At 43.8% G+C, this 23,943-nt stretch overlaps 1 protein-coding gene across 3 annotated transcripts in view; it reads right to left on the reverse strand.

Annotated features, from left to right (window-relative positions):
• PTPRH (protein tyrosine phosphatase receptor type H) overlaps window positions 1–8,672 on the reverse strand; it is a 167,415-nt gene extending 158,743 nt beyond the window's left edge. For 2 of the 3 annotated variants that reach the window (XM_069740843.1, XM_069740842.1), the window contains exon 1: window positions 8,380–8,654. In XM_069740843.1, coding sequence (XP_069596944.1) covers window positions 8,380–8,433 — 54 coding nt within the window. In that variant the 5' untranslated portion in view covers window positions 8,434–8,654. Of the gene's footprint in view, window positions 1–8,379 lie in introns of all 3 variants that reach the window. The other variant, XM_069740841.1, reaches the window with a different exon arrangement.
• Window positions 8,673–23,943: the final 15,271 nt, after the last annotated feature.

The following is a 23,943-nucleotide window of genomic DNA, read 5'->3' on the forward strand; positions in this document are numbered from 1 at the left end:
AAATGACCCCATTTTGGAAACTAGACCCCCAAAGGAACTAATCTAGATGTGTGGTGAGGACTTTGAACCCCCAAATGCTTCACAGAAGTTTATAACGCAGAGCCATGAAAAAAAAAAAAAAAAAAATATTTTCTCAAAAATGATCTTTTAGCCTGCAATTTTTTATTTTCCCAAGGGTTACAGGAGAAATTGGACCCCAAAAGTTGTTGTCCAGTTTCTCCTGAGTACGCTGATACCCCATGTGTGGGGGTAAACCACTGTTTGGGCACACGTCGGGGCTCAGAAGGGAAGTAGTGACTTTTGAAATGCAGAATTTGATGGAATGGTCTGCGGGCGTCACATTGCGTTTGCAGAGCCCCTGGTGTTCCTAAACAGTAGAAACCCCCCACAAGTGACCCCATTTTAGAAACTAGACCCCCCAAGGAACTTATCTAGATGTGTGGTGAGGACTTTGAACCCCCAAGTGCTTCACAGACGTTTACAACGCAGAGCCGTGAAAATAAAAAATCATTTTTCTTTCCTCAAAAATGATGTTTTAGCAAGCATTTTTTTATTTTCACAAGGGTAACAGGATAAATTGGACCCCAGTAATTGTTGCGCAGTTTATCCTGAGTATGCTGGTACCCCATATGTGGGGGTAAACCACTGTTTGGGCGCACGTCGGGGCTCGGAATTGAGGGAGCACCATTTGACTTTTTGAATACGAGATTGGCTGGAATCAATGGTGGCGCCATGTTGCGTTTGGAGACCCCCTGATGTGCCTAAACAGTGGAAACCCCTCAATTCTACCTCCAACACTAACCCCAACACACCCCTAACTCTAATCCCAACTGTAGCCATAACCCTAATCACAACCCTAATTCCAACCCTAACCCTAAGGCTATGTGCCCACGTTGCGGATTCGTGTGAGATTTTTCAGCATCATTTTTGAAAAATCCGCGGGTAAAAGGCACTGCGTTTTACCTGCGGACTTTCCGCGGATTTCCAGTGTTTTTTGTGCGGATTTCACCTGCGGATTCCTGTTGAGGAACAGGTGTAAAACGCTGCGGAATCCGCACAAAGAATTGACATGCTGTGGAAAATACAACGCAGCGTTCCCGCGCGGTATTTTCTGCACCATGGGCACAGCGGATTTGGTTTTCCATAGGTTTACATGGTACTGTACACCTGATGGAACACTGCTGCGAATCCGCAGCTGCCAATCCGCAGTGTGGGCACATAGCCTAATTCTAAAAGGTATGTGCACACGCTGCGGAAAACGCTGCGGATCCGCAGCAGTTTCCCATGAGTTTACAGTTCAATGCAAACCCATGGGAAACAAAAATCGCTGTACACATGCACAAAACTGCACGGAAACGCAGCGGTTTACATTCCGCAGCATGTCACTTCTTTGTGCGGATTCCGCAGCGGTTTTACAACTGCTCCAATAGAAAATCGCAGTTGTAAAACCGCAGTGAAATGCGCAGAAAAAACGCGGTAAATCCGCGATAAATCCGCAGCGGTTTAGCACTGCGGATTTATCAAATCCGCAGAGGACCAGAATACGTGTGCACATAAGGAAACCCTACCCCTAACCCTACCGCTAACCCTACCCCTAACCCTATTCTAACATTAGTGGAAAAAAAAAATTATTTATTCTTTTTATTGTCCCTACCTATGGGGGTGACAAAGGGGGGGGGGGGTCATTTATTATTTTTTTATTTTGATCACTGAGAGATTATATCTCAGTGATCAAAATGCACTTTGGAACGAATCTGCCGGCCGGCAGACTCGGCGGGCGCACTGCGCATGCGCCCGCCATTTTGGAAGATGGCGGCGCCCGGGGAGAAGACGGACGGACCCCGGCAGGATCGGTAAGTATGATGGGGTGGGGGTGGGAGCACGGGGGGGGGGGGAATCGGAGCGCAGGAGGGGTGGAACGGAGCACGGGGAGGGGTGGAAGAACGGAGCACGGGGAGGGGTGGAACGGAGCATGGGGGGGGCTGGAACGGAGCACGGGGGGGGTGGAACGGAGCACGGGGGGGGTGGATCGGAGTGCAGGGGGGGGTGATTGGAGCACAGGGGGGTGATTGGAGCACGGGGGTGAGCGGACAAGAGCACGGGGGGGAGCGGAGCACAGGACGGAGGGGAGCGGGGCAGTGTACCGGGCAGATCGGAGGGCTGGGGGGGCGATCGGTGGGGTGGGGTGGGGGCACATTAGTATTTCCAGCCATGGCCGATGATATTTCAGCATCGGCCATGGCTGGATTGTAATATTTCACCCGTTATAATAGGTGAAATATTACAAATCGCTCTGATTGGCTGTTGAAAGTGAAACTGCCAATCAGAGCGATCGTAGCCACGGGGGGGGGGGGTGAAGCCACCCCCCCTGGGCTAAACTACCACTCCCCCTGTCCCTGCAGATCGGGTGAAATGGGAGTTAACCCTTTCACCCGATCTGCAGGGACGCGATCTTTCCATGACGCCACATAGGCGTCATGGGTTGGATTGGCACCGACTTTCATGACGCCTACGTGGCGTCATGGGTCGGGAAGGGGTAAAGTCAATGGGTCCATGTAAAACACGTACCGCACACGGACAATGTCCGTGTGCAGTCCGTGTGCCGTGCAGGAGACCGCTACTGTAAGCGCTGTCCCCCCCACTGGTGCTGAAGCCGCGATTCATATCTTCCCTGCAGCAGCGTTTGCTGTAGAGAAGATATGAATAATCGTGTTTAAAATAAAGCTCCATGTCCCCACCCCCCTCCCACTGTTATTAAAATACTCACCTGGCTCCCTCGCTGGCGCTGCTTCCTGTCCTCGCCGCACCTTCTACTGTATGAGCGGTCACGTGGGGCCGCCGATTATAATCATGAATATGCGGCTCCACCTCCCATAGGGGTGGAGCCGCCATCCATTACTGTAAATGAGCGGCCCCACGTGATTGGACTATATCAGGGGGTAGTAGATCTTTAGATTATGATCATTTCTTCCCTCTTTTTCATGCTCTTATCAAACTTACAATTTAGGGGAAGGTAATTTTTGGACACATTATTTTTGGACATCTTATTCACAAATTAGTTTAATCCCTTACCAACCTGCTAGCTATTTGCCAATTGATTTTTCGGTAAGGCTCACCTAACATAATTTCAAGTGAACCCTGAGTGTTCCTTTCATGCCATGCCTAGTTGAAGGCTTCATCCACATTTCTCCTAACCTATGAGGGGCTACAATATACTATATAAAGTCTGCCTATGGGGGTGCATTATACCATAGAGTCTGCCTATGGGGGCCTGCATTATAATATGGAGTCTGCCAATGGGGGCCTGCATTATTCTATATACAGTCTGTCTATGGGGAGTGCATTATACTATATGGAGGCCTATGGGGAGTGCATTATACTATATTGAGGACTATCCGGAGCATTATGCTATAAAGGAGGCTATCTAGGGGGCCATCATACAGTGTGGAGATTACAGTGACTGGGCCATCAAACAGTTTGGGGGATACTAAGAGGTCAGTATATATACAGTGAGGGGGCATTATACGGTGTATAGGGACATTATTAAATGAAAAGTGGGAGGCCATCTAGTGGGCCATAATACAGTGTGGAGATTACAGTGAAGAGGTCATCATGCAGTGTTGGAACCAAACAGCTTGGGGGCTACTAATGGGTCAGTATACTGTGTGGATGGTACTATACAGTTAGGGGGCATTATACAGTGTATAAGAGCGCATCATACTGTATATAGGGGAGCAGACTTGGGACATTATTAAATGTAAAGTGGGCACTTATTGTTATAGGGGAACTCAGGTTATGTGATTGTCAAATGGGCACACAGGGCATTATTACTTTCTAGGGGGACAAAATGTGGACACTGTTTTCTAGGGCACTTGCACCCAGCATTACTATATTCTAGAGGGGTGCTTTCGATTTTAGAAGGCACATAGTACCACACAATAAGTGTAGTAATGGGGACACATGGCAGCAGCGGCTCAGCATTGGGGTGTCAGCAGGATGAGGAGTTTGTGCAGGTTGGAGATAGATGGGGCGATGCAGGAAATATGAGACATAAAATGTGTCTTTGTTGTATTCTCTGCAGCCCAGTCCTGGATGGAGAAGTTGTCACGTCGGTCTGGGCCAGATGGAAAAGACTGTAAAAGTGAACGACTCGGAAAGAACATCAGCGGTAAGTCGCCATCTATAAGTGTACTCGGATCACTTATATGTTCTGCAGCACTGATATCTACCACTGACCATATGGCGGTAATATCAGTGTTGGTCTTTGTATAGAGATCATTTTCAGTAACAGCGCGGTCATCTGCTGAGGTTCTCCTACATCTACTATTAGGGTGCATACCCCAGATGTAATCAAGGTTACCTGGTTAGCGGCCCACTCAGTTTTGCCCGCCCTCCTGTGAACCAAAACACTACTCCTCTGAGTGAACTTCATTGTGTATACAAGATAAACATTTCTAACCAACACTGAATTTGTAATGTATAGCAGCTTTGCGGGGTCCACTGTATTTGGACCGAAAGCTGCTAATTAGTGATGGGGCAAAGTTGCACTAGGAGACACGAGACCAGTAGCCTTGTAGTGATCATCTCCTGCTGATAAAACACCAATTTTATTGAAACAGGAAAGCATAGTCAAGTAAGTGATACATTGCTGGAATTAGGCTCTCTGCCTCTACGCCATGCAGCTCTCAGATTACATAGCAAAAGCCTGATGTTGCATTCCCTTTATTACATGCAGATTTATAATGAATTTCAATGTGGACTTTGATCCCAGCTCAAGTCACATTTTTAAAAGTTAAGTGCATGTCTAAAGAAAAGAGGGACACCTGAGCCAACTGGGCTGGTAGGGGTGCAGTCCCTAATACAACAGGTGACATATGAGACATTCATACAGACATTGCTTAAAATAATGACACAACAGTGTCTCGTAATGGACAAATCTGTCTCAATATGTCCTCGGTAACACCATTTCCTACCATTGCACCCCTCTGGAGGATGTCACTCATCAGACAATATCATTATGTGAAACTGAAAACTGAATCTACACCCTTCGTCTGTTGTATGCACCTTAACACAACTAGATGTCAACTTATTGCAGTCATACCTCTAAAGAATTACATTATAGTATATACGATACACATTGGGTCTCATCATAAACTTAAAGCTATGTGCACACGTATTCTTGGCTACTGCGGATTTTTCCGCAACAGATTTGATAAATCTGCAGCAAAAACGCTGCGTTTTTGCTGCAGATTTATCATGGATTTACCGCGGTTTTTATGCGGTTTTCACAACTTCGGTTTTCCATAGGGGCAGTTGTAAAACTGCTGCGGAATCTGCAGAAAGAAGTGACATGCTGCGGAATGTAAACCGCTGCATTTCCGCGTGTTTTTTTTCCGCAGCATGTGCACAGCGTTTTTGGTTTCCCATAGGTTCACATTGAACTGTAAACGCATGGGAAACTGCTGCGGATCCGCAGCTGTGGAAACGCTGCGGATCTGCAGCAAAATCCGCATCATGTGAACATACCCTAAGGATTAGAGAAGAAGGAACTGAAAACAGAAATGAAAGCAGCACGTAGGGCTGTCCGTAAAATTCATAGAAAGATGTAGAAATGTGTGTGTGTTTTTTCATTGCCGACCTGAATTTTTGGAAAGCTATACTAACTATAATGAATGGGAATGGTGATGATAAGTCACACTTTGGGCACAGTCAGTCATATAAAATCGGAACAAGATCGGAAAGCAATGAACGGACTGGCTGGCGGCTCTCCCGAGCATGACAGCTTCATGTATTTCTATGGAGACGTCACACTCTGGTCAGGTGAGCAGCCAGCCAGTTTGTGCACCGAGTTCCGATTTCGTTCCCATTTATATGGCTGTCTGACTGTGCCATTCTATAGCTCAATATACTCATCAACTCATTACAAACATTTAAGCTAAATTCACACGTGAGAGATTTTTACCCTTTCACAAAAAAAAAAACAGGTGTCAATGTGCTGGATCAGACTTATTGGTTTATTAGGATCAGTGTGTCAGATTGTCTCATATGTAAAAAAACAAAACAAAAGTGATGGAGCAATCAGTCAGCACATGATTGTGCTGTGTGACTGTGTGACTGTGTGCTGTCCATTTTTTTTTTTCACTAATCCGTTCACTTGAATGGGCGACTCCAATCCTCAAATTGTGCAGCACCGTACATAAATGAGAAACTGATGTGTAACCTGTAAATTATGTTCTGCTCTACACCAGCAGCTTAAAAAAAAAAAGCACAAACTTGTCCATTTTTCATGGACACTAAACTTACAGAATATTTAGGATTTTACAGAGACTTTCCCCTTCTTCGACCAATTGAAGACAACCTGGCACTATATGCATCCCTCATGCCATCACTATCATCCCTGGGGTCCCGGACCTGTGGGTCATGGTCGTGCCACTGTCAACAGCATTTGTGTCTACAAGGGGCATTATTATCACTTTATGGCCACGTTCACACATTGAGTATTTTATGAGTTTTTTACCTCAGCATTTGTGGGTGGGTGATAAATAAATACACAAATGGTGACTTGTTTCTATTATACTTTTCCTCTGATTGTCCCACTCGTGGTTTTAGCTTACAAATACTGAGGTAAAATACTGACCAAATACTGACTGTGTGAACGTGGCCTAAAATGGGCACTCAGGACAATGGTGCTTGATTCGGGGCACTAAAGGGCCGTTTGAGTGGCATCATTACTTCATAAACAGCACTCATGCCATTACTACTTTGCTACCAGGCACTCGGGGCATTTTTACTCCATTAGGTTATGTTCACACCAGTGGCGTTACTTGAAAATTGAGGGCCCCAAAGTAAACTCTCCAACAGGGCCCCAAATATCACAGGTTTTTAAGAATACTGGTTCATATGGGCCAATGGGACCTTTTGAGCCCCCTGTGCTTCAAGGCCCAGGTGCGATTTCAACACTTAGTTATAGTTATGCCCCTGGTTCACATGGTGAGCTTTTGATGTTGCAGATTTTCTGCTCCTATTAGGGCCTGTGCACAATTTGCGGAGCTTTTTTTTTGTCACAAAACCGGAAGGCTTTCCTGATGCCAGCAAAGTGAATGACAATCCTGAAGTCTCATGCACACCCTGTTTTTTTGAGACTTGCAGATATTAATTTGCTGTATGTCAATTCTTTGATGAGACCACGTTCACGCGTTGAGTATTTGGTGACTTTTTTACCTCAAGATTTGTAACCCAAAACCAGGAGAGGAACAATCAGAGGAAAAATATAATAGAAACACGTCGCCACCTTTGAATTTTTTCACCCACTCCTGCTTTTGGCTTACAAATTCTAAGGTAAAAAAAAACTCAAAAACTCACCAAATAATCACATGTGTGTATGTGGCCTGAGTTTTTTTTGTTGCAGATTTCACTCATACTAATGAATGGTGACAATTTTTTCACCAAAAACGCATAAAAACGCAGGAAAAGCACATTATATGGTGCATTTTTCTGCCAAGAGATACAGAAATTTCTGCACCAAATAGTCAGTGTGTGCACATACCCTGATATAAATTAGGTTACGTGCTTTTTTTTTTTTTAATGCTTTATTTTTATATGCATTTTATCGTGTTCTTAACTCTTGTTGGTCTGTCATCCTTTAACTAAAGCTGCTTTGTTTTTCGATACTTCCTGATATTTTTCTTTGACAAACTTCATTTGCGGATTACATGCAATTTTTACTGCGTTTTCGTACCTCATTCAAGTCTATGGGGAAAATTTGCAAATAAAAAGCCATATTTCCTGAGATATTGACGTGTTGCAGATATCAAAATCGCAGAATCGGGTCATTTTATGCAGAATTGAAAAAAAAAAAAAAAAAAAAAAAAAACACAGTGGTCAAGAGATTTCTAGAAATCCAGTCTACTTAGCTGGAACTGGGAAAAAAAAATATATCACACCGTGCGCTCATTGTGGGTACCGTAGCCTAACAGGAGTTACCTGGCTTACCGCTCATGGGGGACCACGGTCTTGTTCTACTGCATGGAATCACTGAACATGGCATCTTTTCTATGTTATGTCTGTTGGACGTCATAGGATTAAAAAAAATGCAGATGCTTACATGACAGTATGACATACACTTACACAGCGTTTCACCATATGCCGCACAATGGCCGACAATTGACAAGAAGCCTTATCGATAGACCGTAAACGTCTCACATTACTTCTGTGTATATGGCGGAAATACATGCACCCTTTTAGAGATATTTTGCGCCGCCGGTCAGTTTGTCTATATGAGCGTAACACGTTTCCATTCTCGACAAGTCGCTGTGGGACTAAATATTCCAGCAGCTCCAACGACAGATGGCAGGTTTTCAAGAATTGGTCGGTACTCACCAGTAGCAGAGACGGCAGGTTGTATCGCCCCGGGATGATGTAGTGAAGCGCCATTGAGTTTAGGATAGAACACCTGAGCGGTCCCCCGGTGGACTCAGCTACACCTGCCGTGCTTGGGTCCAGAGGTCACGATCAGCGCCCGCTCCTGTCACTTGCTCATTGTCACTCAGAATGAAGTTGGGACTTGTTAGATCTTTGTACTTTTAGAGCAACAGGGAAGTGAGACAGTGAAATCATACATAGCAGCAGCAGTGGCGGCCGCCGTCACACAATTCCCCTCCTCTCTCCAAGGCAGGACTTTAACCTTTTATTCTTCTATTTGAATGGCCACCTCCCTGAGCACAGTAGGAAGTTGCATCCTACACCGAGTTAATAACTGAGTTCACTGAGCAAACACAGCTCTACTACAAATAACACTCGCCCTAATTCCACATACAAGCGCAGATGAAGTGAGAATTCAAAAGTGTGAGTTACATGGAGCACACCCCCGCTGCAGGTGTCTCATATTCTTCTCTGACACACCCCAGCCTGCTATAAGTTTTAATCTCTCTGCCCTCTCACCGTCATATAACAGCCTCCCGTTACCATTAAAGGGATTTTCCAGGGTTGGAAAAAAACATGACTACATTCTTCCTAAAACAGCGCCACACCTGTTTTCAGGTTGTGCGCGGTATTGCGGCTTTAATAAAGTGCACAGTGCTCAGTTGTAATGCCACGCATAACCTATAGGCAAGTGTAGCCTTGTTTCTGGAAGAAAGCAGCCATTTTTTTTTTATAACTCTCCTTAACCCCTTAGTGACTGAGCCCATTTGGACCAGGCAAAATTTTTTCAATCTGACCACTGTCACTTTATGTGGTTATAACTCTGGAACAGATCCCACTGATTCCAAGATTGTTTTTTTTCGTGACATATTGTACTTCATGAGAACATTTGTTCGATATGACTTTTATTTGTGAAAATATAGAAAATTTGGCCAAAATGTCGCAATTTGGAAACACAATTTTTGAAACATTTCTTTTTTTTTTTTTTTTAGGAAGTGACTTTGGGGGACCTATATGACAGAAAATATCCAAAAGTGACATCATTCTAAAAAACTGTACCCCTAAATTTTGTTGGTACCACTTTGGGGTACATAGTGCTTTTCATTCAGATTTTTCAGACACAGAATAAACAAAAAACAGCAATTCAGTTATTGTTTTTATGGTTTTTTTTTTTTTGCACCGATCACCAAGCGATAAAAGTAATATGTTGATTTGTTCATCAGGTCAATACGATTACAGCGATACCAGATTTGTATATTTTTTATGATTTGCTCTTTTCACACCCTAAAAATCAGTATTTAATAAAACAGTATTTGTTTTTGTATCGTCATATTCGGAGAGCTGTGAATTTTTTATTTTTTTGCCGAATTAGCCATATTAGGGCTTGTTTTTTGGGAGATAGGTTGGTCTTTTCATTTATATCATTTTTTTTTTTGCTTATCTCATAGCCAGGGAGCTTTCTAGGTAATTTCCCACGATCTATGAACAGCCAGCAGAGGACGCCTCACCGCAAATGAAGCTAAATATAGATCATTGATCTATTTTTAGCCTCATTCCCTGGGGTTTTGCAGCGAGGAGCAGCCTGCATTAGCACAGCTCCTTGCTGCAAAATGTTTTAACCCCTTCAGAAGGATTTACATCGTTGGACGTTACAGATCTGCGGAGGGTAAGTATATTGTTGGTTTATTATGTTTTTTTACTCACAGAACGAGGGTCTTCAGTGACTGGATTGGGCGTTGAATAAAATACTGCAACAACCATTGTTTTTATTTCATTAAAATAATTTTAAAAAATGTGTTTGTGTTTTATTTAACCCTTTACTAGTATTGGATTAATAATGGATAGGTGTCATAATTGACACCTCTCCATTATTAATTAGGCTTAATGTCACCTTACAATAGCAAGGTGGCATTAACCCTTCATTACCCCATATCCCACCGCTACACGGGAATGGGAAGAGAGTGGCCAAGTGCCAGAATAGGCGCATCTTCCAGATGTGCCTTTTCTGGGGTGGCTGGGGGCAGATATTTTTAGCCAGGGGGGGGCCAATAACCGTGGACCCTCTCCAGGCTATTAATATCTGCCCTCAGTCACTGGCTTTACTACTCTGGCGGAGAAAATTGCGCGGGAGCCCACGCCAATTTTTTCCGCCATTTAACCCTTTATTTTAAGAGCTAGAACGGCCAAATTTTGCAGATACACACTACTGACATTAGTAGTGTGGAATCTGCAAAAAAAATGGAGAGAAGACATGGTTTACTGTATGTAAACCATGTCTCAAATCATGTCGGGTTTTAGGAAGGAGAAGGAAAAAGCCGGTAATTGAATTACCGGCTTTCAAGCTGTCTAGCGCTGGAATAAATATTAATATATATACATATATGTGTCTCACTGACATATATATATATATATATACCTATTCTATGTGTACACATTTATTCTACCTATTCTACTGTAAGCTGTCAGTGTGATTTTACTGTACACCGCACTGAATTACCGGCTTTTCTCTCTAATATATGTGTCTACTGACACATATATATATATATATATATATATATATATATATAGACAGTATATATATATTTTCTTTTCTTTTTGGGACACATGGATCACTTATATAGCGGTATGTTGGTTTTGCTAGCCTGCGAGAAAACCACGCAGTACAGATGCCATACGGATTACATACGGAGGATGCCATGCGCAAAAAACGCTGACACACCCTGCCTACGGAGGAGCTACGGACCACTTTTTTCGGGACTTTTCAGCGTATTACGGCCGTAATATACGGACCGTATTGTTTTACGCTGTGTGTGACGCCGGCCTCAGGGTGATGAAAAAACATCATTTTTGGAGTATTTTTGTTATTTTTTTTTTTTTACCATACTGGAGTATATAGTGAAATGTGACATTGCTTTTATTATATATTGCAATCAAATGATCACGGGGTCAAGACTCCTAGAAAAACTAAAAATGAATTAATAAATGTTAGAAAAAAATATATATAGTGTCGATTCAAGGATAAAATAGCTGCATACCTGAGTTTGATCTGATATTCGGATCACACTCGGTCATATAAGTCAACGAGTGTGTGGAAACCATCGAACTGCACTTGGATGGCATCTGAGTGCAGTCTCATTTCCGTGCACTCACATAATGGAGAAGACAGAGGCATTTTTTTCTCCATGTTCTCCTTTTCTAACAGAATCAAATCACATAATGATCAAATTGACCCGATTCTCTTAATCTAAGGCCATCTGCACCTACAAAAAGTCTGTATTGTAAAAATATAAAGGTAATTAACCCAAATGTTAAACCTCTTAGAAATACCAGATTGGCGGCCCCCACACTCCTAAAAGATGTAATAAAATAATGTATGTACTCCAGAATAGTGCTCAAAAAAATGACACACAAAAAACAAGAACATAAACTGCTCCGTTGATGCAAAAATAAATAAGTTATGGTTATCAGCCAATTTTTATTTCCCACAAAAGTTCGGAATTTTTTAACCACTAAAATAAAAATTTTAAAAAATCTATATAGACGTTAAAAGCTCTTGGAAATAGGGGTGGAAAATAAATAGGGCGTAAAATTGAAAAATGGACCTGGCGTAAAGATGGCTAAAGAATAAGGCTCCACAAGCGCTACAATGTATGATGTTACATTTAGTAATATGTCCCATTAGGCCATGCTCACACAATGTGTTTTTTTTTTTTTTTTTTTTTCTTTGCTTCAATTTTCTGAAAATTTTGTAAAAACACAGCGATTTTCCTGCATTTGTTCTAGGAAAACATATCGCAAATGCATCATGTGAACTTGATGGCCTCGATCAGATGTCAGTTTTTTTGACGTATGAAAAAGACGGACTGCGATTCATCAGTGGTTTTCACAAGAGATTGGTCAGACTTTCATCAGTTTTTCCACTGATGAGGAAAATAAGTTTCTCCATCTTCTCCTATCAGTGAAAAACAGACAGCAAATGAGATAGGAAATGGGAAAAAAAAATCTAACATGTGAATAGCCCCATAGACTGTCATGGGTACAAGGACAACCCATTAAAAAAACAGATAGTACTAATAAGAAGAGCTGTAGTTGTTTCTCATAGGACCACAGCAACCAATCACATTGCATTTTTTTAATAGCAGAATATAAAATGAGAGGGCAAGTGGGAAGAGTAGAGCAAAGCGCCAGAATTTTCGTATCTAACAGAGGTGGCCGCCAACTGCTATTTTTAGGCTGGGGCGGCCAATATATCCATGGCCCCTTACCAGCCTGAGGATACCAGCCCCCAACTTTCTGCTTTAGCAAGGCTGGTTGTAACAAATGGGTGGGGGGACCCCACTCTATTTTTTTTTTTTAATTATTTATTTAAATAATTAAAACATACGGTATAGGGACCTCTCTATTCTTGATAATCAGCTGACAGCTGAGGGTTGCAGCCCCAAGCAGTCAGTTTGGCCCGGCTGGTTATCAAAACTACAGGGAAATAAATTGTTTATTTACAGAGCAGGAGCCGACTGATGAATACTCCCATCAGCTGCTCCTGTCTCCACTGTCATTAATGGCAGTAGGCGTGAAGAGTAGTCCAATCAGCCGACACCAATGACCTGAGGTAAACTTTATACCTCCGATCATAGCTGCGCGCTCACGCTGTTTTTTTACAGCATGGGAACCTCGGGTGTCTCCCCGGCAGTAATGATTTTAACGCCGATCAGAAGCGGTGTTTGCCGCGCTGTCATGCACATGAAAGCACAACAAAAACCCGGTGTTGAGGAGGCCGAACCCAAACAGTAACAATGGCTTCCTGGTGAAGTTTGTGTCCGTTCCCGGACAGTAGGTCTTGGTACAGACGTTGAACATTTCTGTAGAGTTCCCTAGAGGGGGAAGAAGACCCAGATCTGCGGGTTCAGAACAGGACTCTTGTTAACTGGGCTGCAGTACTGAATTGGGATGTGAGGGAGAGGAACGATAAAGAGGACAGAATTGGGAATGTGTGTGGAAAATGCTACGTTTTGTGAAGGAAACATTCATTAAGTCGTGTGCCCGCTATCTACTGTATAATATCCCCTCAAAGTTATTGATTAGTAAAAAGTTTATTTGTGACTGGTGGTCTCCCTCATTGAACTGTGAAACATCTGGTCCTGCCAACCAAAGTCATTGGTTACATACGGCCTGCAAGGGCGTAGTGCCCCTACGGTACAAGTCCACACACTCCGCCTAGACCCCCATCTTCATGTAAAATGCTGGGGCGTAAGAGACGAGTACCTCACCCACAGCTACTGCCCGCACCATGTTATATTCACAGAGGGTGCGACCGCGACTGTTACGCTCCTGGCTCCTAATTCTGGAGAATACAGATTTTTTTGTACTTCAATCCACGCAAGTTCAGCAAAATGGCCGCCATGTTACTGAACAGTAGTGAGCCTCTGGAGAAGCCTGCTGCTCCCTACTCAGTATATTTTCCTCCACGCCTCCATCAAATCACTTAGGGTGGTTTCACACTTGCGTTTTTGTCTGCAGCGTTTTTTTTTTTCAAAAAAACGCATGCGTTTTTTTCCCCTACATTTAACATTGAAAACGCATGCGTTTTTGTTTGTACGCGTTTGGTCGCGTTTTGCAACGCATGCGTTTTTTTACTGCTTGCGTTCATTTTCAGAAATGCAACTTGTAGTATTTTTGAGAGGCTTTTTTTGGACCAAAAAAAACGCATGCGTTTTCATGCGTTTTTTTGGGGTCAAAAAATACATTGGAGTCAATGGGGACGCATGCGTTTTTTTGTGCATGCGTTTTTTTTGCGTTAAAAACGCATGTGTTTTTATATTAAAAAACCAGAAAACACACTGATATGCCACCCCCCAACATAAAGGTGATAAAGGGATCCTAACCCTACCCCTAACCCTAACCCTACCCCTAACCCTAAGGGATCCTAACCCTAACCCTACCCCTAACCCTAACCCTACCCCTAACCCTAACCCTAAGGGATCCTAACCATAACCCTAACCCTACCCCTAACCCTAACCCTAAGGGATCCTAACCCAAACCCTAACCCTACCCCTAACCCAAACCCTACCCCTAACCCTAATCCCTTTAGGGTTAGGGTTAGGGATAGGATTAGGGGTAGGGTTAGGATCCCTTAGGGTTAGAGGTAGGGTTAGGGTTAGGGGTAGGGTTAGGGTTAGGATCCCTTAGGGTTAGGGGTAGGGTTAGGGTTAGGGTTAGGGGTAGGGTTATGGTTAGGATCCCTACCCCTAACCCTAACCCTAACTATTTCTGTTTATAGTGGGTTTTTTACTTTATTTTGATGATTGGCAGCTGTCACACATTTCTCAGCATGTGTTTAAAAAACGCAAACGCATGAAAAAACGCATGTAAACGCGTCAAAACGCCGCGTTTTTTTCACCACATGCAAAAATGCATGCTTCAAAAAAACGCAGCGTTTGCACGCGTTTACATGCGTTTTTTCACCATGCGTTTTTTTGCGTTTTTTACCGCAAAAACGCACCCAAAAAAACGCAAATGTGAAACCAGCCATAGCCAGCTTAGTGTTCATTCTGTACCTGGGCTTTCGGACTCGGGCAGGTCCTGGCCTAGAGTGAACACCAGCCTGAAGAAGCAACATGACGGAAGTGAGTAGAACCGTACAGCAGGCAGGGAGTAGAGACAGTGGTTGGAGAGGTGAGCGGTGAGCTGAGTATATATATATATATATTTTTATTTTTTCTAAATTACTTTTCTTATTCTCTGGGGTCAAGAGAGAGACCCCAGAGCATAATAAGGGACAGTAAATTCTAGGAGAATATCTTCTCTGCAAATCTAATTTCCTGGTAAAATCTGCACCAACATGTGAGTTGGAATTTTTCCTGATTCGCTCATCTCTAGAAATCAGAGTCATGATCCTAACCATTCTCTAGCTGTGACTAAAACAATCTCATATCTTGTTAGCTTGTATAACTAACTCTATAAGTGTAAAATAACAGTAAATCGGCCATCCAGAAACTGAGTTATTTCTTAAGCAAGGGCTGAGGGAGCAGTGAACCCATAGCCAAGAGGTTAATGTACTGTACTTATTTAGGGATCTCTGCCACACTTAGGCCAGGTTCACAGGAGCGTATAAAAATTCAGTTTTTATCAAAAAAAGTTGGACGATTTTTCTCTTACTTGCCATCCGTATGCACTCCGTTTTCTTTAATCATGTACAAGACCATTTATAGTTTCCTATGTTACTGAAGTGCAAAGTATCTGCAAGACGCGATGCTACTTATCCGATTTTAGTGAGGAACCAATAGCCTTTAATGGTTGAGTCTCATCTGATTTTTGGAAGAAACTAGTGCATGCTATAATTTTTTTTCGCCTAGTGAAAAAAAATTGCTGCACTGAATACTACTATGGGGGTGCACTATACTGCTATGTGGGTGCATCATACCACAATGGGGCTGCATTATACTACTATAGGAGTGCATTATACTGCTATAAGGATGCATTACACTACTAAGGGGTGCATTATACCGCTATTGGGGGTGCATTATACTACTGTGGGGGGAGCATTATACTGCTATGTGGGTACATTATACTAGTATGGGGCTGCATTATATTACTATAGGAGTGCATTATACTACTATAGGGGTGCATTATACTGCTATGTGGGTACATTATACTGATATGGGGCTGCATTATACTACGATGGGGGTGCATTATACTACTATGGGGCTGCATTATACTGCTGTGGGGCTGCATTATATATACTACTATGGGGCTAAATTATACTACTATGGGGGTGCATTATACTACCATGGGGCTGCATTATACTGCTATGTGGTTGCATCATACTACTATGGGGGTGCATTATACTATGGAGGTGCATTATACTGCTATAGGGATGCATTATACTACTATGGGGCTGCATTATACTACTATGGGGGTGCATTATACTACTATGGGAGAGCATTATACTGCTATGTGGGTGTATTGTATTAGAATGGGGCTGCATTATGCTACTATGGGGTGCATTATACTACTATGGGGCTGCATTATACTGCTATGGGGGTGCATTATACTGCTATGGGGGTGCATTATACTGCTATGTGGGTGCATTATACTAGTACGGGGCTGCATTATACTAGCACGGGGCTGCATTATACTACTATGGTGCTGCATTAAACTGCTATGGAACTGCATATACTCCTATGGGGCTGCATTATACTACCATAAGGCTGCATTATACTGCCATGGGGCTGCACTATACTGGTATGGGTGTGCATTATACTGGTATGGGGCTGCATTATACTATATAAGACTGGGGCTGCATTATACTGGTATAGGGGTGCATATATGTTGTGAATTCTGTGGCAGAGCTCCCTCTTGTGGTCACAAGTGGTACTTCGGCTGATTCTCTCTGTGAGCTTCCGTTGGTGGAGGAAAGTGGTACTGCGGCTTCTGAGTTTCCTTCCTCAGGTGATATGGTGAAGTCGTTAGGTGCTGCTCTATTTAACTCCACCTAGTGCTTTGATCCTGGCCTCCAGTCAATGTTCTAGTATTGCATTTCAAAAACCTGACCTGCACATCCAAACATAGACTGAGTGTGAACAGGTGCTGAACCCAGAGTCGCCAACTCGTATATAGTTAAGTAAAAAGGGCAGCACACTGCAGCGCCAAAACATGCAAACTTGAAAACACGAAATTTGAACTGCATTACTGCACTAGAAATATGAAAAATGAGAGCTTTTAGCGCATAAAAATGGCCATATTTATGTGTACCTCGTAGCCACTTTACGGCATCTCTCTTATACGAGGTCCTACGCTTGACCTACCTCACTGAGAATAAACGTCTCCATCTGAATGGGTACATGTGAAACCTCTTCTTGGACTCAAATTCTCTCTTTCTGTGGAGGGGTATTGGACCTACTATAATTAAAACACCTGTGGCTAGGAGGCGGGGAGTGCACGATCAGAAGGCTAAAGAATACATTTCAAAAACCTGACCTGCACATCCAAACATAGACTGAGTGTGAACAGGTGCTGAACCCAGAGTCGCCAACTCGTATATAGTTAAGTAAAAAGGGCAGCACACTGCAGCGCCAAAACATGCAAACTTGAAAACACGAAATTTGAACTGCATTACTGCACTAGAAATATGAAAAATGAGAGCTTTTAGCGCATAAAAATGGCCATATTTATGTGTACCTCGTAGCCACTTTACGGCATCTCTCTTATACGAGGTCCTACGCTTGACCTACCTCACTGAGAATAAACGTCTCCATCTGAATGGGTACATGTGAAACCTCTTCTTGGACTCAAATTCTCTCTTTCTGTGGAGGGGTATTGGACCTACTATAATTAAAACACCTGTGGCTAGGAGGCGGGGAGTGCACGATCAGAAGGCTAAAGAATACATTTCAAAAACCTGACCTGCACATCCAAACATAGACTGAGTGTGAACAGGTGCTGAACCCAGAGTCGCCAACTCGTATATAGTTAAGTAAAAAGGGCAGCACACTGCAGCGCCAAAACATGCAAACTTGAAAACATGAAATTTGAACTGCATTACTGCACTAGAAATATGAAAAATGAGAGCTTTTAGCGCATAAAAATGGCCATATTTATGTGTACCTCGTAGCCACTTTACGGCATCTCTCTTATACGAGGTCCTACGCTTGACCTACCTCACTGAGAATAAACGTCTCCATCTGAATGGGTACATGTGAAACCTCTTCTTGGACTCAAATTCTCTCTTTCTGTGGAGGGGTATTGGACCTACTATAATTAAAACACCTGTGGCTAGGAGGCGGGGAGTGCACGATCAGAAGGCTAAAGAATACATTTCAAAAACCTGACCTGCACATCCAAACATAGACTGAGTGTGAACAGGTGCTGAACCCAGAGTCGCCAACTCATATATAGTTAAGTAAAAAGGGCAGCACACTGCAGCGCCAAAACATGCAAACTTGAAAACACGAAATTTGAACTGCATTACTGCACTAGAAATATGAAAAATGAGAGCTTTTAGCGCATAAAAATTGCCATATTTATGTGTACCTCGTAGCCACTTTACGGCATCTCTCTTATACGAGGTCCTACGCTTGACCTACCTCACTGAGAATAAACGTCTCCATCTGAATGGGTACATGTGAAACCTCTTCTTGGACTCAAATTCTCTCTTTCTGTGGAGGGGTATTGGACCTACTATAATTAAAACACCTGTGGCTAGGAGGCGGGGAGTGCACGATCAGAAGGCTAAAGAATACATTTCAAAAACCTGACCTGCACATCCAAACATAGACTGAGTGTGAACAGGTGCTGAACCCAGAGTCGCCAACTCGTATATAGTTAAGTAAAAAGGGCAGCACACTGCAGCGCCAAAACATGCAAACTTGAAAACACGAAATTTGAACTGCATTACTGCACTAGAAATATGAAAAATGAGAGCTTTTAGCGCATAAAAATGGCCATATTTATGTGTACCTCGTAGCCACTGGTCGTCCTGGGAGCTGTGGTGAGGGTTCGGTGACCCCTCCTCAAGGGGGGGGTACTGTTGTGAATTCTGTGGCAGAGCTCCCTCTTGTGGTCACAAGTGGTACTTCGGCTGATTCTCTCTGTGAGCTTCCGTTGGTGGAGGAAAGTGGTACTGCGGCTTCTGAGTTTCCTTCCTCAGGTGATATGGTGAAGTCGTTAGGTGCTGCTCTATTTAACTCCACCTAGTGCTTTGATCCTGGCCTCCAGTCAATGTTCTAGTATTGGACCTGTCTCCTCCTGGATCGTTCCTGTGGCCTGCTGCTCTGCATAGCTAAGTTATTCTTTGCTATTTGTTTGCTGTTTTTTTCTGTTCAGCTTGTCTATTTGTTTTTTCCTGCTTGCTGGAAGCTCTGGCACGCAGAGGGTGTACCTCCGTGCCGTTAGTTCGGTACGGAGGGTCTTTTTGCCCCCTTTGCGTGGTTTTTGTAGGGTTTTGTGTTGACCGCAAAGTTACCTTTCCTATCCTCGCTCTGTTCAGAAAGTTGGGCCTCGCTTTGCTAAATCTATTTCATCTCTACGTTTGTCTTTTCATCTTAACTCACAGTCATTATATGTGGGGGGCTGCCTTTTCCTTTGGGGATATTTCTCTGAGGCAAGGTAGGCTTATTTTCTATCTTCAGGCTAGCTAGTTTCTCAGGCCGTGCCGAGTTGCATAGGGAGCGTTAGGCGCAATCCACGGCTGCCTTTAGTGTGGTTGGAAAGGATTAGGGATTGCGGTCAACAGAGTTCCCACGTCTCAGAGCTCGTTCTTGTTTTTTGGGTTATTGCCAGGTCACTGTATGTGCGCTGACCTCTATGTCCATTGTGGTACTGAATTACCTTTCATAACAGTACTGGAGGCCAAAAGTACTAATGATTCTCAATAGAGGGAAAAAAGAAGTTCTGAGACCATTTTTTTTTCTTTGCACTGTGTTTTGCCTTTTTTTTTCCCCTAGACATTTGGGTAGTTCAGGACACAGGTGTGGACATGGATATTCAGGGTCTGTGCTCTTCATTGGATAATCTCGTTATAAATGTACAAAAGATTCAAGATTTGGTGGTTCAGAAGCCTATGTTAGAACCAAGAATTCCTATTCCTGATTTGTTTTATGGTGATAGAGCCAAGTTTGTGAATTTCAAAAATAATTGCAAACTGTTTCTGGCCTTGAAACCTCGCTCCTCTGGTGATCCAGTTCAACAAGTGAGAATTGTTATTTCTTTTTTGCGTGGCGATCCTCAGGACTAGGCATTTTCCCTTGCGCCAGGGGATCCTGCATTAAGTAATATTGATGCGTTTTTCCTGGCGCTCGGATTGCTGTACGATGAGCCTAATTCAGTGGATCAGGCAGAGAAGAATTTGCTGGCTCTGTGTCAGGGTCAGGATGAGATAGAGGTATATTGTCAGAAATTTAGAAAGTGGTCTGTACTCACTCAGTGGAATGAAGGTGCGCTCGCGGCTATTTTCAGAAGAGGTCTCTCTGAAGCCCTTAAGGATGTCATGGTGGGATTTCCTATGCCTGCTGGTCTGAATGAGTCTATGTCTTTGGCCATTCAGATCGGTCGACGCTTGCGCGAGCGTAAATCTGTGCACCATTTGGCGGTATTACCTGAGCTTAAATCTGAGCCTATGCAGTGCGATAGGACTTTGACCAGAGTTGAACGGCAAGAACACAGACGTCTGAATGGGCTGTGTTTCTACTGTGGTGATTCCACTCATGCTATCTCTGATTGTCCTAAGCGCACTAAGCGGTTCGCTAGGTCTGCCACCATTGGTACGGTACAGTCAAAATTTCTTCTGTCCGTTACCTTGATCTGCTCTTTGTCATCGTATTCTGTCATGGCATTTGTGGACTCAGGCGCTGCTCTGCATTTGATGGACTTGGAGTATGCTAGGCGTTGTGGGTTTTTCTTGGAGCCCTTGCAGTGTCCTATTCCATTGAGAGGAATTGATGCTACGCCTTTGGCCAAGAATAAGCCTCAGTACTGGACCCAGCTGACCATGTGCATGGCTCCTGCACATCAGGAGGTTATTCGCTTTCTGGTGTTGCATAATCTGCATGATGTGGTCGTGTTGGGGTTGCCATGGCTACAAGTCCATAATCCAGTATTAGATTGGAAATCAATGTCTGTGTCCAGCTGGGGTTGTCAGGGGGTACATGGTGATGTCCCATTTCTGACTATTTCGTCATCCACCCCTTCTGAGGTTCCTGAGTTCTTGTCTGATTACCGGGATTTATTTGATGAGCCCAAGTCCGATACCCTACCTCCGCATAGGGATTGTGATTGTGCTATCGATTTGATTCCTGGTAGTAAATTTCCAAAAGGTCGACGGTTTAATTTATCTGTGCCTGAGCACGCCGCTATGCGGAGTTATGTGAAGGAGTCTTTGGAGAAGGGGCATATTCGCCCGTCATCGTCGCCATTAGGAGCAGGGTTCTTTTTTGTAGCCAAGAAGGATGGTTCACTGAGACCTTGTATAGATTACCGCCTTCTAAATAAGATCACGGTTAAATTTCAGTACCCTTTGCCATTATTATCTGATTTGTTTGCTCGCATTAAGGGGGCTAGTTGGTTCACCAAGATAGATCGTCGTGGTGCGTATAATCTTGTGCGTATTAAGCGAGGCGATGAGTGGAAAACTGCATTTAATACGCCCGAGGGCCATTTTGAGTATCTAGTAATGCCATTCGGACTTGCCAATGCTCCGTCAGTGTTTCAGTCCTTTATGCATGACATCTTCCGAGAGTACCTGGATAAATTCCTGATTGTGTACTTAGATGACATTTTGATCTTCTCGGATGATTGGGAGTCTCATGTGAAGCAGGTCAGAACGGTGTTTCAGGTCCTGCGTGCTAATTCTTTGTTTGTGAAGGGATCAAAGTGTCTCTTTGGTGTCCAGAAGGTTTCATTTTTGGGATTCATCTTTTCCCCTTCTACTATTGAGATGGACCCTGTTAAGGTCCAAGCCATCCATAATTGGACTCAGCCGACATCTCTGAAAAGTCTGCAAAAGTTCCTGAGCTTTGCTAATTTTTATCGTCACTTCATCTGCAATTTTTCTAGTATTGCTAAACCATTGACCGATTTGACCAAGAAAGGTGCTGATGTGGTCAATTGGTCTTCTGCTGCTGTGGAAGCTTTTCAAGAGTTGAAGCGTCGTTTTTCTTCTGCCCCTGTGTTGGGTCAACCAGATGTTTCGCTTCCGTTCCAGGTCGAGGTTGATGCTTCTGAGATTGGAGCAGGGGCTGTTTTGTCGCAGAGAAGTTCTGATTGCTCAGTGATGAAACCGTGCGCCTTCTTTTCCAGGAAGCTTTCGCCTGCTGAGCGAAATTATGATGTGGGCAATCGAGAGTTGCTGGCCATGAAGTGGGCATTCGAGGAGTGGCGTCATTGGCTTGAAGGAGCTAAGCATCGTGTGGTGGTCTTGACTGATCATAAGAACTTGACTTATCTCGAGTCCGCCAAGCGGTTGAATCCTAGACAAGCTCGTTGGTCGTTGTTTTTTGCCCGTTTTGACTTTGTGATTTCATATCTTCCGGGCTCTAAAAATGTGAAGGCGGATGCTCTGTCTAGGAGTTTTGTGCCCGATTCTCCGGGTGTATCTGAGCCGGCGGGTATCCTCAAAGAGGGAGTAATTGTGTCTGCCATCTCCCCTGATTTGCGGCGGGTGCTGCAAAAATTTCAGGCTGATAAACCTGATCGTTGCCCAGCGGAGAAACTGTTTGTCCCTGATAGGTGGACGAATAAAGTTATCTCTGAGGTTCATTGTTCGGTGTTGGCTGGTCATCCTGGAATCTTTGGTACCAGAGAGTTAGTGGCTAGATCCTTTTGGTGGCCATCTCTGTCGCGGGATGTGCGTACTTTTGTGCAGTCCTGTGGGATTTGTGCTCGGGCTAAGCCCTGCTGTTCTCGTGCCAGTGGGTTGCTTTTGCCCTTGCCCGTCCCGAAGAGACCTTGGACCCATATCTCTATGGATTTTATTTCAGATCTTCCCGTCTCTCAAAAGATGTCAGTCATTTGGGTGGTCTGTGATCGCTTCTCTAAGATGGTCCATTTGGTACCCTTGTCTAAATTGCCTTCCTCCTCTGATTTGGTGCCATTGTTTTTCCAGCATGTGGTTCGTTTACATGGCATTCCAGAGAATATCGTTTCTGACAGAGGTTCCCAGTTTGTTTCGAGGTTTTGGCGAGCCTTTTGTGGTAGGATGGGCATTGACTTGTCTTTTTCCTCGGCTTTCCATCCTCAGACTAATGGCCAGACCGAACGAACCAATCAGACCTTGGAAACATATCTGAGATGCTTTGTTTCTGCTGATCAGGATGACTGGGTGTCCTTTTTGCCTTTGGCTGAGTTCGCCCTTAATAATCGGGCCAGCTCGGCTACCTTGGTTTCACCGTTTTTCTGCAACTCTGGGTTCCATCCTCGTTTCTCTTCAGGGCAGGTTGAGTCTTTGGACTGTCCTGGTGTGGATACTGTAGTGGACAGGTTGCAGCAGATTTGGACTCATGTAGTGGACAATTTGACCTTGTCCCAGGAGAAGGCTCAACGTTTCGCTAATCGCAGACGCTGTGTGGGTCCCCGACTTCAGGTTGGGGACTTGGTTTGGTTATCTTCTCGTCATATTCCTATGAAGGTTTCCTCTCCTAAGTTTAAACCTCGTTTTATTGGTCCGTGTAGGATTTCTGAGGTTCTTAATCCTGTGTCTTTTCGTCTGACCCTTCCAGATTCTTTTTCCATACATAACGTATTCCATAGGTCATTGTTGCGGAGATACGTGGCACCCGTGGTTCCATCTGTTGATCCTCCTGCCCCGGTTTTGGTGGAGGGGGAGTTGGAGTATATTGTGGAGAAGATTTTGGATTCTCGTGTTTCTAGACGGAAACTCCAGTATCTGGTTAAGTGGAAGGGTTATGCTCAGGAAGATAATTCCTGGATCTTTGCCTCTGATGTCCATGCTCCCGATCTTGTTTGTGCCTTTCATATGGCTCATCCTGGTCGTCCTGGGAGCTCTGGTGAGGGTTCGGTGACCCCTCCTCA

Source organism: Ranitomeya imitator, chromosome 10 (assembly GCF_032444005.1).
Source record: "Ranitomeya imitator isolate aRanImi1 chromosome 10, aRanImi1.pri, whole genome shotgun sequence".
Lineage (NCBI taxonomy): Eukaryota > Metazoa > Chordata > Amphibia > Anura > Dendrobatidae > Ranitomeya > Ranitomeya imitator.